At 43.5% G+C, this 16,529-nt stretch overlaps 2 protein-coding genes across 5 annotated transcripts in view; one reads left to right on the top strand and one right to left on the bottom strand.

Annotated features, from left to right (window-relative positions):
- The first annotated feature begins 1,173 nt into the window (after window positions 1-1,173).
- Window positions 1,174-16,529, top strand: part of BFAR (bifunctional apoptosis regulator) — an 18,828-nt gene continuing 3,472 nt past the window's right edge. Inside the window, exons 1-7 of one of the 3 annotated variants that reach the window (XM_014579019.3) lie at window positions 1,174-1,244; window positions 1,937-2,009; window positions 3,049-3,383; window positions 4,751-4,952; window positions 9,469-9,638; window positions 13,280-13,427; window positions 13,840-14,010. In XM_014579019.3, the coding sequence (XP_014434505.1) occupies window positions 3,103-3,383; window positions 4,751-4,952; window positions 9,469-9,638; window positions 13,280-13,427; window positions 13,840-14,010 (972 nt within the window). In that variant the 5' untranslated portion in view covers window positions 1,174-1,244; window positions 1,937-2,009; window positions 3,049-3,102. The other 2 variants (XM_006134130.3, XM_025190145.2) reach the window with 2 other exon arrangements.
- PLA2G10 (phospholipase A2 group X) overlaps window positions 9,458-16,529 on the bottom strand; it is a 21,826-nt gene continuing 14,754 nt past the window's right edge. Inside the window, exon 5 of one of the 2 annotated variants that reach the window (XM_075899328.1) lies at window positions 9,458-9,597. In XM_075899328.1, the coding sequence (XP_075755443.1) occupies window positions 9,548-9,597 (50 nt within the window). In that variant the 3' untranslated portion in view covers window positions 9,458-9,547. Of the gene's footprint in view, window positions 9,598-13,280; window positions 13,413-16,529 lie in introns of those variants that run through there. The other variant, XM_025190147.2, reaches the window with a different exon arrangement.

Genomic DNA, 16,529 nt, shown 5'->3' with positions numbered 1-16,529 from the left:
CTGGATGAGGGGATGGATTGCATCCTCAGCAAGTTTGTGGATGACACTGAGCAAGGAGGAAAGGCTCCAGAGTGACCTAGACAAATTGGAGGACTGGCTAAAAGAAATATGATGAGGTTCAACAAAGACAAGTGCAGAGTCCTGCATTTGGAATGGAAGAATCCCAAGCACTGCTACAGGCTGGGGACTGACTGGCTAAGCAGCTGATTGGCAGAAAAAGACCTGGGGATTACAGTGGATGAGAAGCTAGATATGAGTCAAGAGTACCCATGTAGCCAAGAAGACTTACGGCATATTTGGGTGTGTTAGGAAGAGCATTGCTAGCAGATCTAGAGAATGATTATTTTCCTTTATTGGGCACTGATGAAGCCATATCTGGAGCACTGGGTCCAATTCTGGGCCCCCCATTAAAAAAGGGTGTGGCTGTTCTCAGTAGTGACAGATGGCAGAGTGAGAAGCAATGGTTTTAAGTTACAGTGGGGGAGGTTTGAGTTGGATGTTAGAAAAAACCTATTTCACTAGGAGGGTGGTGAAGCACTGGAATGGGCTATCTAGGGAGGTGGTGAAATCTCCATCCCTAGAGGTTTTTAAGTCCTGGCTTGACAAAGCCCTGGCTGGGCTGATTTAGTTGGGGTTAGTCCTGCTTTGGGCAGGGGATTGGACTGGAAGACGTCCTGAGGTCACTTCCAACCCTATGAATCTAAGGTTTGGGTCCAAGCTGGGAGCCTGTAAGAAAAGGTCATTTAGAATGTTATGGTAAGAAATTACAGGTAACAAATGTCTTAGTGTTTTAGGCTTAGCTGGCGAGTTTTGATTTGCTTTGTAACTTACTTCGATCTGTCTGCTATTACTTACAATTCCTTGCATTCTACTTTCTATAGTTGATAATCACTTCTGTTTATTAATAAACCCAACCTAATAATTGTTAGGGGCACAACAGCAGTGCACCTCTTTCGCTCTCTTCCAGTGAGACAGGGGTACCTAGTCGTTCCCACGTAAATCAGTGGGAGTGGGGAGCGAGCACTGAGTCCCCGGGGATCTCCCGCCATATGCGGGATTAGAACCTAGCGCTCCCCGTTCTTTCTCTCCCAAGCTACTCTCGTGAGAGACAGTGCGCAGGCGCGACCTCTTCTTGCCCTCTGTTCTAAAGGCTCTCTAGGCAGAGCTCTCCGCTCTACTCTATGGTTGGAAGCTCACCAATAGGGTCGTTCTGCGTGTATGCGGAAGTGCTGGGGCCCGGCGAGGTGAGGCTGAGGGGACATGTCGCCGTCACTAGTTAGCGGCGGGAGGGGGCGCCCGGGGTGAGTAGAGCTCGGGGGTGGGGGACGCGCTTTTGCTCCCTTCGCGTCCGACTGCCCTGGGCCGCGTGTGCTCGCCTTGCTGGCCCCGGGGGGCGAGGCGCCCGGAGAGTTTCAGCCTGGGGCTGACGCGGCTAATGGCCCGCGGGGCGGGGAGAGGCGCTGGCGGTGTCAGGCTCCCAGACAATGCGAAACAAGCCCAGAGCTCCGTCCCCGAGGCGCCTCCCGCGCCCAGGGACTAACACGGGGGCCGCCGCCCCCCGCCGGGCCTGAGTGCCGAGGGGTTGGCTCTTGTCTGGCGGCCGGGCCGGAGACTCAGGTTTTGACAGCCCCGTTCTCCCCCGCCCCCAGTGCTGCCGTCAGGCCTGGAGCGCCAGTTGTTTTGGGGTCAGAAGGAAACTAGGAGCAGGTAGGGTAGAGCGGGCTGGAGGAAAGGAACGAGTGTGGCCCCTGACTGGTTTGTGAAGAAAGGATTTGTAGTTCTGCCAGTGAATGGTGAAACAATGTGTCCTACTGAATTTCTGTAAAGGCGTTTCTGCTTTCCAAGATAAACGGGAGAATGCTTTGTAGTGTGAAAACATTTGTCAAAACCTATAAACTCTTCCTATATAAGTAATATTTCAGGTTGTCTTTCACAGAAAGCCAACGTTCTCTGCCTCACTGGGACCAAAATTGTTTCTGAACAAGGTGAATATCCTGGCTGTGTGGCAAGTATGTGTTTTGTGTAATGTTTGTGAGTTTTGTGCATATTTCCTCCTGACCAACTCATTTTGTGTCTGATCTTGGCATAAGAAAGAAGAATGTAACTTGGTAATAAACATGAGCCAAATATTTGAGAGAGCAGAAATGTTTGCAGCTACTAACATAGCAAATGAAGAAAAATAGAAGAGCCCTGTTTTATATTACACACCTGAAAAAATAAAATGACTAGTAATCTGATCAATCTAGCGTTTGTTTGGAGAAGGGGAATAATCTGACCATTTCATTTTCCCTCTAAATTTTTTCAGCACATCAGGATTAGGGTCTTCTCAATTGGTGAGACAGTAGAAAATTAAGATAACTATTTTTGCTGGGAAGATTTGTGCTTGTTGTATTTGACCATCTAATCATTGTTAGGGAAGCTAATTGGACCCCCATCATGCCTTGAAGTGTGTGCTTGTCAGCTCTTGTACAGATCTACATTTTTTGAATGGAGTTTTCCTCTGTTGGATGGTGGGGACTCTACTTGGAAATTTGCAAGTCAAGAATAGGCAAAGGGACTTAGATCACAGAATATATACCACATGTCCAGTATTTTTAGATTAAACTTTTACAATGATATTTTGCATAGTGACTTGGTATTGTGATCAAAAGAATTTTCATCAATATATAGTTTGCTAAAATAAAAAAAAGCTAGATGCTTTCTGGTTTTTTGGTGTGGTGGTGTTTTGTGCCTTAAGGTAAAAAACAAGAAAATGTCAGGAAGCTAAGGTTCTAACTATTTTAGATGGGTACATCCAGAGTCTGCTTTTATAATACATCCTGTACAGGATACAATCAATTGAGACCAGTTAGCATCTGGTGCTGTCTGCTAGAATTGGTACTTTTTAGTAAAATTATTTTTTTCCTGGGGTGAATTTGAGCTAAAACATTGAGAATATAACACTGTATGCCACATGATAAATTTGATTGTTGTATTAATGCTCTTTCTAATACTTAATTTCTGTAGGCTTTTGTTAATGAAAAGTGTAACTATCTTCTTGTTTTGCAGAACTAATAATGACTCACATGATTTAAAGACTTTAGCCTGCTTTCTAGTGATCTGATGCACAAAGGGAAAATGCAGGAAGATGTGAAGTTACCAGGAGACAATGAGAAATTTAAAGTTAAAGCAGATACTGCTACTGAGAACAGCTGCCTGATTTCAGTTAGTGAGTTCTCTTGCCACTGCTGTTATGATATTCTGATCAATCCCACAACCTTGAATTGTGGTCACAGTTTCTGTAGACACTGCTTAGCCTTATGGTGGGTTTCCTCTAAGAAGAATGAGTGTCCAGAATGCAGAGAAAAGTGGGAAGGATTCCCTAAGGTCAACATCCTCCTCAGGTGATTGTAATGTATCTATATGATATTCCTAAAAGCAAACACCCATACAAAAATGGTTGCTTATTACTTGCTATATACTTTTGAAACCTCTCAGTAATCAGAGCTTACTTGCACAATTTAAGGCAGGGGTGGGGCAATAATTTTTTACCAGGGGCCACTTCAAACCCCAGAAGGGGCGGGGCCAGGACACTTCTGTCCTTCCCCAACCACACTCCCTGATTGCACTCCAGAGAGACCAGCCAGGTGTTCTGAACAGCTGGGGGTTCCCTCCAGGAGCCTATGCCCCTGGTGATGGGAGGAGAGTTTGTGTGCTCTCCCCTATGCCCCCAGGTCAGTCAGGGCCTGGGGGGAAGGGGAGCACAAGAAGTCTCTCGCTCCCTGTCCCTGCCCTGCAAGGGGGCACTGCACTTAGTTTACTGCCTGCTGAGCAGTTGACTTGAAGTGACAATCCCCTTGCAGGGTGGGGGGAGCATGCAAAGTTTCCTCCTGCCCTGCCCGGAGTGTGCCTGGAGGTGGCGGAGTGGCAGGGCCTCCGCGGGCCAGATCGACCTGCTTGGTGGGTCGATTCTGGGGCCTGGAGGCCCTTTTGCCCATTCCTGCTTTAAGGCTTATACTCTCATATGTAATTGTACTGAACTGTTCAAGTAATTACACTTATTTCTGAGTAGATCTTTATTTTTAAAATGCCCCTATTTTAAAGGTTCTTAACGGTATCATACCTAGAAATAATTCTAGTTTTGAATGATCAGTGGTATTAATGCCCCTATTTTAAAGGTTCTTAACAGTATCACACCTAGAAATAATTCTAGTTTTGAATGATCAGTGGTATTAATGTGAGTACTGGTTTAGATTCGTGGGATACATTCTAATGTCACTACGGCATAATACTAGAAGTATTCATTAAGTATTTGCTGTTTTTCTGAGTTGCATACAAGTGCTGTTACTGCAATTTTAAGAGAACAGTTTTCTGAGCTGTATAAACAATATTCAATTACATAGTCTACACTGTTGTTGTGGGGCTTTACAGTTGGACTTGGCCAGTGCTATTGAATAACAATGTTAGTTGTCTTTGAGAAGAACTAAGGTGTGTCCTGACCTTTTAAAATTAGAGTAGTCGTTTTATTGCATAAACTTGTTATTCTAGTCATATATTTCTTTATAGTGAACCTTAGATTGAACATCTGAGTGCAAAACTTCTTATTCAACTTTTAACTAATATCGATTGTTAAAATCTCCTTTCACTCAAAATTTAATATGTAACTAATAAGCTATAAAATACACTTTCCAACAAAGAGTCCTAGTTTTCAATGCTGTATATTTGGATAGACTCACTGAAATATTGTAAAGTGACTGATATGTTTGCCTAGGGATGCTATTGAAAAGCTATTTCCTGATGCCATTGAACAGAGAAGAGAAGACATTCAGCAAAACAATGACATAGCTCACAGCCTTGCAGCCTTCCAAAAATATGGAAATGATCAGATTTCTGCACCTCCGAATGTGAGAAGAATTAATCCTCGAGGAGGGGGGTTTTTCTCTGGAGTTCTGACAGCCCTAACTTGTGTGGCAGTAAGTTCCATCTCCATCCATTATCCAGAACACAGAAAACCAATTTCATTGTCTTAAATCAGTGTGGTCCACAGACCACTAGTAGTGCGCATCCGCTTCCAAGGTGGTCCATGATGGGAGCTCAGTTGCCCTCCTCTTCTTCCATGCACCAGGGAGCCCATGCTGCTGCTGAAGTCTTGCGGCCAGCATTCAGCCGTGGGGCTGCAGCACTAGCTCTGGCCAGTAGGCCAGACACCCTATCCTACCTTCTGGCCAGACACCCTCCCCCCAGTCCGCTCCTGGAGTCTTTCTCCTGGCCACACACTGCACCTTCCCTTGCTTCTGCTCCCTCTTCCTGGGCAGATACCGTACTCCCAGCCTGCTTCTGCAGCCCCTCTCCCTCCCAGATCCTGCATCCTTATCCCAGTCAAGCTGGGAGCCCTATCCCGCACTCTGAACCCCTCATTTTTGGCCCCACCCCAGAGCCTGAAGGGGTCCATAAAATCCACTAACTCGGGAACCCCAGGAAAGTAAATCTGGCCTATGGGCAGCCCTGAACCTTAGTCCTCCCTGTCCCTTCCCCTTGCCCTGTGGGATTGGAGGACCACATGAGTGAGGGTTGGAGGGCCACATCAGAGAGGGTTGGGGGGATTTTGGAGTAGTTTCTTTTCTCACTTTTGTGATTCCCCAACTGATTTTTTTTTCTGTGGGTCAATGGCCCCCAACACAAAAAGGTTCCCCACGTTTGCCATGAATAAATAAAACATTGAAAGCATTTGTGTTGGACATAAATTAATATTTTACTTTATTTAAAATGAAGTTTGATAAACTAACATGAGAGAGTTAAAACACTTAATCTGTTTAATAATGTAATTAAACCATTCTCCCTAGCTGCAGCACTACCAAATGGCTCTATCATAATTATGTAATCAACAGCGAGTTTTCATTAGCAACTGGTGGTCTGCGAAAAGGTTTATATTGAATGAGGTAGGCCTGGGGCCAAAAAGTTTGAGAACCACTGTTTTAAATCATTGACAACACCATCAACATTTAATTTAAGCTCAAAAAATGACACTTTTTGGGGGTGATGGGTAAGGTTGGTATTTACAGTGTATTTGAGAGAGTTCATCTGTCTGTCTATTTGTTCAACAACCCCTCCTAAATGGACCACCAAATTTGGTATACAACTTCCTCTTATGACAATATAAAGCAATGTAAGAGTTCTTGGATGTGCCTGGAATTGGGATTGCTTCTCACAAAACCATACAGAAAAGAGGCAGGTGAAAAGGCCTGGCTGAGGGTATGTCCTTCCCCTTCTCCCCCCCCCCCCACCCGCCAGTTTGGGACTGTCACAACTCCGACCCTGCCATCCTCCAGGTGCCCTTTAGGAAAGGCTGAAACTCACCCCCCATATTCGTAGGGGGACGTTGCTGGCTGTTCCCCTTCATCAAGGAACAAGGGGAAAGTGCAGTTTGCTGCATTCCTCACTCTGGGGAGCACAGGGGCCAGATGAGCTGTGCACTTTGCTCTTATGCCCTGACAGGGACAGGATGGGGAAGAGCAAGCTGCTCTGGTATGAATTTTTTTGGGGGGGTGGATCACCCTCCCACACACACTCTCCTTCTCTCAGCACCTCCTCACCTCAACCCTGACTCTTGCACTCACATGCCTCCTGCAGGCCTTACCCCGTGCCCTGAGCTGCCCCTACACTCCCCCACACCCTCTGCTTTGAGTCCCCAAATTCTACCCCACGCTTACATTTCTTAGAGGTACTGTTATATCATAATCTTTTCCAACCTCCAGCCCTGAGGGAGGGAGAGTTGTGATTAGGGATGTTAAATATTGGTTAATTGAGTTGTCAATTAACTTAATGAATTATCAATTACTTGACTATTCTATAGTCCAGGGGTGGGGCTGTCAGTTAGTGTGCTCTGGCCCCACTCCTGAGGAGATCCCTGCCAGTCCACGCTGCTGCCTCTATATCAGAGGCAGCAACACAGGATGCCAGGTAGGAGCTGATCCACAATGGGAGCCAATTCAAAAAAACAGCTCCCTTCGTGGTCTCGCTGCCTGTTGCCCTGCGCTGCTTCCTCTACCAGAGGCAGTAGAGTGGACAGGGGCTGCTGCCACCCCAGGGAGGGGTCTGAGGTCCCAGACCCAGTGCAAGCCAGGACTAAGCTGGACTACTGGGCAGCCCACTAAAAAATTTACTGGTGGGTGGTGATAGTGGGGGAAGTGCATGCAGTTGATAGCATTAACCTATAAACTTTTGCTTAGTTAATTGACTACACTATTATATCCCAAGTTGTGATATGACTGTACCTGTAAGAAATGTAGTAGTGATGGACTGCAGAACAAGTAATGATGATGGCAAAACAATTTTCAGAATGGAGAGGGGTAACTAGTGGTGTCCCCCAAGGGTCTGTCCTGGGACCAATCCTATTCAACTTATTCAAAAATGATCTAGAGAAAGGGGCAAGCAGTGAGGTGGTAAAGATTGCGGATGATACCAGACTGTTCAAGATAGTCAAGACAGAAGCAGAAGGAAGAACTTCAAAAAGATCTCACAAAACTAAGTGATTGGGCAACAGAATGGCAAATGAAGTTTAATTTAGATAAGTGTAAAGTAATGCACGTTGGAAAAAATAACCCCAACTATACATATAGTATGATGGGGGCTAATTTGGCTACGACAAATCAGGAAAGAGATCTGGGAGTTACCATGGATAGTAATCTGAAAACGTCCACACAGTGTGCTGCGGCGGTCAAAAAGGATGCTAGGAATTATTAAGAAAGAGATAGAAAATAAGACACAGAATATCTTACCGGCCCTGTATAAAACTATGGTACGCCCACATCTTGAGTACTGTTTACAGGTGTAGTCTCCTCACCTCAAAAAAGATATTTTGGCCTTGGAAAGAGTTCAGAAAAGGGCAATTAAAATTATTAGGGGTTTGGAACGGGTCCCATATGAAGAAAGGCAAAAGTGACTGGGACTTTTCAGTTTGGAAACGAGGAGACTGAGGGGATATATGATAGAGGTATATAAAATCATGAGTGGTATGGAGAGGGTGAATAAAGAAAAGTTATTCATTAGTTCCCATAATATAAGGACTAGAGAACAGCAAATGAAATTAATGGGTAGCAGGTTTAAAACTAATAAAAGAAAGTTCTTCACGCAGCGTGTAGTCAACCTGTGGAACTCCTTGCCAGAGGAGGCTGTGAAGGCTAGAGCTGTAACAGAGTTTAAAGAGAAGCTAGATAAATTCATGGAGGTTAGGCCTATAAAAGGCTGTTAGCCAGGGGGCAGGAAGGGTGTCCCTGGCCTCTGTTTGTCAGAGGCTGGAGATGGACGGCATGAGACAAATCACTTGATGATTATCTTCGGTCCTCCCCCTCTGGGGCACTTGATGCTGGCCACTGTTGGCAGACAGGCTACTGGGCTAGATGGACCTTTGGTCTGACCCAGTACAGCGATTCTTATGTAACAAGGAGCAAGTAGTTTCAGTAGTGAAGGATGGCAGAAAAGGAGCAATGGTCTCAAGTTACAATGGGGGTGGTGTAGGTTGGATATTAGGAAAAACTATTTCACCAGGAGGGTCGTGAAGTACTGGAATGGATTCCCTAGAGAGATGGTGGAATCTCCATCCCTAGAAGTTTAAGTCCCAGCTTGATAAAGCCCTGGCTGGGATGGTTTAGTTCGGGTTAGTCCTGCTTTGGGCAGGGGGCTGGACTCAATGACCTTCTGAGGTCTCTCCCAGTCCTAGGATTCTATGATTCTAAGTTTAAGTTATTTTCATCTCTTGACTGAACCAAGATGAGCCAGAAAAATAGGATGAACATGCAATAGGATTGCTTCTCAATAAACCTTAGAGAAAAAAGAAGAAATGGATAACTTTGGAGGGGTATCTATTGGCACACTTAAGTCAATGCTTAAGGTTTTAAAACTTGAAGAAAATGACTATAGCTGGATGCTCATCTATCGTGAACAAGCAGGAGGAGGAATTAAAACAAATCTGTAAATCAGTAGAAGCAGAGTCTGCCTGGGCTGTGCCCCATTACCATTACTGCAACCACCAAGACCCCTTATTTAACCCTTACCCACTGCAATACAAATTATAAGAAAAAATATACTTGATGGAAATACCATTTTAAAAATATACTAAAACAGAAAATTTGTAAGTCTCTTTAAAGTAATCTGAGTTAAAAATTAATTTTATAAAAATAACACTTTTTGAAAAACAGTCATTTGAAGTGTGTACGTTTTCCTTTTATTTAAAAAAATCAATTAAGAACCCAAGCAACATTGGGTAAATGTGCTTAGCTAAATATACATCTGAATGCCCAATGTGGATGGACAACAATGAGTGGTGGGAGATACTGGAGAGAACTTGTCGATCTTACTAAAATTTGCATTTGTTGTGATATTTGTATATGCTCCCTCAAACCTGCAATGCTTTTAAGTATTTGATATAAACATTTATTTATCACTGATGTTTGCATTACATTTCAAAAGGATCTCTTGGCTGTTTTGTAGGTGGTTCTACTTGGGTATCATTGGAGCTGCAGAGAATCTGAAGATGATCTTCTTGTCCACAAACCCGTTGCTAAATGGACTACTGAAGAGGTGATTCTTTGGCTAGAACAGCTGGGCCCTTGGGCTTCCCTGTATAGAGAGAGATTTTTATTAGAGAGAGTGAATGGAAGGTGAGGAAAATAAAATATCACTGACAAGAGCAGCCATAATAGAACCATTTCATTGGGTAGACTTACTTTTGTACATCATATGCTATGAAATATTTGATCACTTGGGGAACAAGATATTGACGTTCTGGTACGAAGAGCATTTTAATCCTCAGTTTAATTGACATAATTGTAATAAGGGGTATTAATACCAAGAATGTGACTTCCTTTGTTCTTTTATAGTTTTGATACGTAGTCTTTCCTGACTATATAAGCTAAAATGTTACTATGTGTTTATCACAGAGATTTGAGATTGAGTGGCTCTATACCTTTTGTCTGCTCCCAGCTTCTGGATTTAGAGCAGGGGTGGGGAACCTACGGCCTGGGGCCGGATGCAGTCCCCTGCTTGTCTGGATCCAGCCCCCAAGGCTCAGGTCTCCCCGCTCCCAGCACTGGAGAGCTTGCACTAGCATTCCAGCCCTCTTCCCTTCCCACCCCATGGGGCTGGAGCACACTCAATCTACTAGCCTGAGCCCCTCCTAGGCTCTGGTGTGCGAGAAGAATGTGGGGGTATCTTTCTGCTTCTCAGTCGGGGGATATGTAAGTGAGGGTGTGTTTTTTGTTTAGCCTTCTTACTTGTGTGCAGTCCTTGACTAATTTTTCTGTGGGTCAGCGGCCCCTGACCCAAGAAAGGTTCCTCACCAGTGTTCCCTCTTAGATTTTTCCGTGACTGTAGTAAATTTTGTCTTGTGCACCAGTATTGGAGTCATGTACACTTCTTCGGATGTGTGTCACCGTGGTAACCACCAGTGACTAACAAATCTTATACTATACAGCCGCTCCCCGACTTACGACCACCTCCACTTAAGACCATCCGCACTTACGACCAAAGCGGTCATAAATGCGGATCTGAGTTACGAAGGGTAATCCGTGCTTACGAACAGCGCGGTCGCCATGTAACTCTATGGGATCCGAGTTATGGACCCAGTGTTGGTCCATAACTTGTTCGTAACTTGGGGAATGGCGTATTAGGATTTTCCTGTGGGATGACGGTGATGCCATGCGTCCCTCTGGGGAGAGGTTGAGTGGCTGCCCTACATTGTCCCCTCTCCCCGCCCCCATGATCCCCTATCAGCTCTGCACTGCACAGGCTGGAGGCTAACCCCTCCTCACACGCCGTGGGCCCCTGAGCATCCCTCTGGCAGCTGCCTCGGCAGCTGCCCAAATTTAAATTGAACTGCGTGGCTCTTCCACTGTCTGGGGTGGGGACGGAGAGGACAGTGGGAGCTGGGGGGAGAGGGGAGTGCATGGGAACCACGGGGGTTGGAGTGGGGGGAGGGGGTGCGTGGGAGTCATGTGACTTTGGAAGCTGAAGTAGAGGGAGCGGGGGGATGTGCAGGAGCTGCATGGAATCAGGTGTGGGGAGGGGGCACGGGAGCCACGTGACCTCTTGGGGGTTGTGGTGGGAGGAGGTGACATGCAGGAGCCATGGGGGCACACAGGAGCTGTGTGGCATTGTGAGGGCTGGGGCAGCACACAGAAGCCACAGAACCTAGTGAGGGTTGGGTGGGGGAAAGGGGATTGCGCAGGACATGTGCGGCATCACCAGGTGTGAGGGGCTGCGCAGTCATGCCCCTCGCTGGCTGGGGGCTGGAGCTGTGTGGCCTCCCCCCTCACAGCAGGAGGGAAAAGGCTGGGTGCTGCGCCCCCTTTACTTTCCCCGCCAGAGGGAAGAGAACTGGGCCAGCATCGGTCTAGCCCAATCCCCCCTCCCAGCAGCTGGAGGAGAGTTGGGCCAGCTGTGACCTTGGTTCGGCCCATCCTGCCAGCCGCCTACTGCAGCCAGAGGTGGGAAAGCCAGGGCTGCTTATGCTTCGACCTAGCCCTCCCTGATTGCCAGGGTGAAAGCTAGGGCTGCTTACCCCCAGAGAGGGGTGTTGGCAAGTGTACTAAACAGGGTGGGTTGCCACTCCCTCGTATCTTTTCTATATTTTTAAGTGTTATGAAAGAAAAAATACTAAAACAAGGGATAATTAACAAATCAAATAAATAAGGTTAATACTGCAAAATTTTCAGTATCCATGAAGGAAACTAGATGTCTGCCAAACAATGGGAATTACAAATCTGTTTAGTCTGAAGTGTTAATTATATTGTTTCCTGATAATGTGACACAAAATCATACAAATAAAAACACATTGGGGCTTCTTCACTTTCAGCATTAAAGAAGCTATAATTATGAATCAAGGAAGATACTCCAGCTATTGCTCTCCTGAGCAGTTCATTGCTTGATATGCATGTTTGTTTACTGCCCTCATACTCACTCTAAGGATGTTATGTTCAGGTGATAGACTAATTGAATAGTCGGTGCATCAACTATTTGATTAGTCAATAGGGCACTTCCACTTCAAAGGTGAAAGTGCCAAAGCCTGGGGTCAGCTGGGGACTCCTCTGCTGACTCCGGCTCCACCACTTCTTTGAAATGCCACAAGGAGCCTGACGCCAGGCTCCCCGCAGCATTCAAAGCAGCAGTGCCACACAGAGCAGCTGACCCTTCGCATCCCTACCACACACTACTTCATCTCTCTCTCTTTTTCTCTCTCACATACTCTCACTCACACACACCCCTCCACCTCCATCCTTTATTCATTGAATTTTGTGCTGGGGATAGAATTTGCATCTCTGAGTCATGTTTCAGTGATTATAGCTGATATTGTAAGCAAGTAATTTTTAAACTTGTAGTACACAAGATAAATTAGATTCCTGAGAGGTTGAGAGTCACTGCTTTAATAATAGTTCATTTTAGGCTCTTAAATTTTTGAATTACATTCTTGATGGTTTTATTCTAATATCTTCAGCTATTGTATCTTGGACAACCCTGACATCAGTTATATTTGCCTTGCTCTATACTATGTCTTTCTCATGCTGTGATGAGTCAGTATCTTAACTTTTTGAATTACATTCTTGATGGTTTTATTCTAATATCTCTCAAAAGAAGATTACTGTACTCAAGGTGTGGGCTTACCATGGATTTACATATTGGCATTATATTTTCAGTCTTCTGATCTATCCGTTCCCTAATGGCTCCTACCATTGTGATCTTTTTTGACTGTTGCTGCACGCTGGCTTGCTCCTCACCAATTTATCTTGTAGTATTCCTCAGTTTGGAGGTCTTTTCTCTTTCCTAGGTTCCTCTCCCCTCCCCCACTCTTTCTATTAACTTGATGCTCCAACTCAGGATGGACGACTTAGCAGCCACTGGTGTGCACCTGGTTAAAATTACAGAACAGAGCCCTTTTCATGATTTAAAACATAAGGTCCCATGGCTTAACTTATAGTGTGATGTAAGGTAAATATGATTGAATGAATACAGTTTGAAGAATAAAAGGCAAGCTGTGTTGACTTAATTTGTTTATTTATGCTTTACTCATTTTGTCCCCACATTTGGCAGTCTTAATTTAAGTTTCTCAATGATAAGACAATAGAATGTATTTAATAGGTTTTGGCAGCTTTCTGTGTGTTTTAAAACCATAAGTTATGGGACAGGATTTAAAAAGGTGCTATCTTGGTGATTCAGGATCTAGCTATTATGTTGGAATTAAAATAGTGTCTGTTACAAAAATGGTAAGCTGTCAGTATTTACATTTCTGAAATTCTTTATTTTGTAGGCTTCTATTAACAATAACAGATGAAGAAGATTTCACAAAAACTCCTTACCATATAGAGAATAGTAGCCATAGAAAAGCCATTATTATGGAACTGGAACGTGTGAAAACATTGGGAGTTAAACCACCACAGAACCTTTGGGAATACAAGGTAAATGTTATAAAGTAGTGAACCCTGTTACTTGGAATAGGTATTCTAAAGACTATTTAGATAACTATGATGAAAACTCTTAATTCTTTATACTGAGACCAATAAGTGTCTGATTAGAATGCTAGGGATAACATGTAAATTAAAATCTCCAGAAAAGTGAATGAAAAACAGGATTCATGTTACTGGTCCAGCAATGGATGCATAGGTAAAAGTACTGTTGTATATTGCACAACAAAAGCCCAAAAAATCATAAAGTACTTCCCTGCTTTGCTCTGCTTTGAAGTAGCATTGTAAAATGTGAAGATTAAGAACTGATACAATTGTAAATGCTAAAATTTATATTTTTTCAGTGATTGTATAATACATATTTTTCATCATATGTCTTGTTGTTGAATCTTCTGATTCATTTTAGGCAGTAAACCCAGGAAAGTCATTGTTCCTGCTGTATGCACTAAAGAGCTCTCCAAGACTCAGTATGTTGTATCTATACTTGTTTGATTACACAGAAATATTTTTACCATTCATCTACACAATATGTCCTGTGCAAGAAGATGAACATGAAGCTATTGTCACAAAACTACTAGTAGGTGTTGAAAATATTTATTTATCATTATGCCAATTTCTTTAAATTGAAGTGTTTGTATTTAAAATTTGCTCCTCAAGTATGCATAGCACATTGCTTACCATTCTTAACATACAGTAAAATCTTTTATTTAAAAAAAAAAAAAAAAACAACCCTTCCTTGACAACAAGTAAGCGTCAGCTTATATTGTAGATGGTGTAGGTAGCATAACAGTTCAGCATTTCCACTTCATAATTCCTTGTTCTTAATTGGTTACAGTTTGGCAGTTATAAACATCCAGGTAAAAATTTTCCTGCTTCATCTTTGCTCAGGTTGACTTGGAAAAAACCCCAAACTCAATAAAATAGCAGTCTGATGCGGGAGGGTGGGTGGTGAGGTAATTACAGTTTCATCACATTTGAGGGGGCAACAATTGAAGCTGCATGGGCAACTCCCGCAACCTGATTTTGCAATCTAAACGTTTTTTTCTTTTATCATTAATTACACACAAACAAATGTTAAAGGAGACTAGACATAGCAAGTAATTCCTCTCCCAGAACTGGAAAGGCACTGCATGTGTTAATGTGGACATTTAAGAGCAAATCTTCTGAAAATACACGCAGGCACAGCGTCTAGTTAAATATCTATTGCTAATTATATTTTAAAAGTGCAATACTTTATAATCTCTTCATATGACTTTTTTTGCATTTGACATGTTACACAACTTAAAGCAGTTGTTAATTGCTTCAGTGCTTTGGGTGTCTTTTTTTTTTTTTTCAAATGTCTGTTTTTAAAACTTAATGAAAAACATTCTACTGGTCTTAAAATACATATAAACTTGTCTTTTATCAAATAAATTTTAGTCTGAATTAGTGATGTGAACATGTACCCCTATTCATGATTAACTGATGACCCTGAGCTCATCGGTTAATGTGCTTGGCAATATGCAGGCCCCCATGGCGGCATTGGAGGAGGCGGGAGTCAGTACCTGAGAGGATGGGGAGCTTGGCTCCCTGTGCATACCGGCTCCCTTGGAGCCGCCACCTCCTCCCCCACTCCGTGTGTAAACCTGTAACTGCTGAAAACTTCAGCAGTTACGTGTTTACATAAATACATTTTACCATCCCTAGTCTGAATTGGCATAATCATTGTAATTGGAGTTCATTACATTACAAAACTGATTTTTAAATACATGCATTGGTGAACTATACTCTCTTCTTTTAACACATCTGGCTTGCACTTTGAAACAAATCACTTCTAACAGTTCCTGTGTATTTTTCCAAATAGCTGTTAACTTTGAAAACATGCGATGTTTACCTAGCACACTAGATGGATAAAATCAGAACTGGAGGAATGAGTTGTAGCCTTCACGTTTGTTATCTAGAACCACTTTATTTATAGGAAAGACTGGGGTCAACAACCACCACTTCTTAGGCTACATCTAGACTACAAACCTCTTTCGAAAGAGAGTGTCTAGACTGCAACAACTTTTCGAAAGGTAGTCTGGATGCTCTCTTTAGGAAAAGCCCTGTTTGCATTCCAAGAATGCCTTTTTTCAACAGATGCTGTGCACCTACAGCGCCCAATGATTTGGATTGCAGTTATGGGTACTCATCTTTGCAAATCACTTGTTTTATTACCCTAAATATTTATTTGTGCCCAGTTGTAAGCATCTATATTGGAAAACATATGGGACTAAAGGTTAATGGATGGAAAATAGATTTCACAGAGAAACAGTGATCAAAACTCTGCTAAGGCACAAGTCACTGTGCAACTTTTAACTGTCTTCAATTTCTGAAAAACTGTAAGATTGTAAACAATGCCGGTCCTTAAGTCTAAATCAATACAGCCAATAAAGTATGCATAAACAAAGGAGGCTCACAGGGGCAAAATTGAGGGTTGTATTAAGAGTTCATACTGTTATGAATAATGAGAATGTTTAAGCAATATTAAACCCTCATGTTTCAGGAAATAAATCAATGTCTGGTACTAGTTATGGGAAAATTCTTTATGGGCAAGTTTACTTTTGTAACTTCCCGTCACAGACTTTCTTTCTCCTTTCATTGAAACATCAAGGCTACGTCTACACTGGCGCGTTTTCCGCAAAAGAGTTTTTGCGTGAGGAGTTCTTGTGCAAAAACTCTTCCAGAAAAGAGCATCTACACTGGCATGTGCTTTTCCACAAGAGATGTGCTTTTGCGCAAAACCATCCAGGCCAGTGTAGATGCTCTCTTGCACAAGAAAGCTCTGATGGCCATTTTAACCATAGGGCTTTCCTCTGCAAGAAATTCATGTTGCCTGTCTACACTGGCCTTTTGCGCAAGAACAGTTGCGCAAAAGGGCTTATTCCTGAGCGGGAGCATCAGAGTTCTGGCGCAAGAAGCCCTGATTTCATACATTAGAACGTCAGTTTACTTGCACAAGAACACTCAGCCAGTGTAAACAGGCAGCAAGTTTTTGTGCAAGAGCGGCCGCTTTTGCACAAGATCGCACCAGTGTAGACACAGACCAATTGTTGGCTGATAGTGGAAACTGGACAA

The sequence above is a fragment of the Pelodiscus sinensis genome, chromosome 16, assembly GCF_049634645.1.
Source record: "Pelodiscus sinensis isolate JC-2024 chromosome 16, ASM4963464v1, whole genome shotgun sequence".
Taxonomy (NCBI): domain Eukaryota; kingdom Metazoa; phylum Chordata; order Testudines; family Trionychidae; genus Pelodiscus; species Pelodiscus sinensis.
The sequence above is the reverse complement of the archived record's forward strand: the minus strand, read 5'-3'. Positions and strand labels throughout refer to the sequence as shown.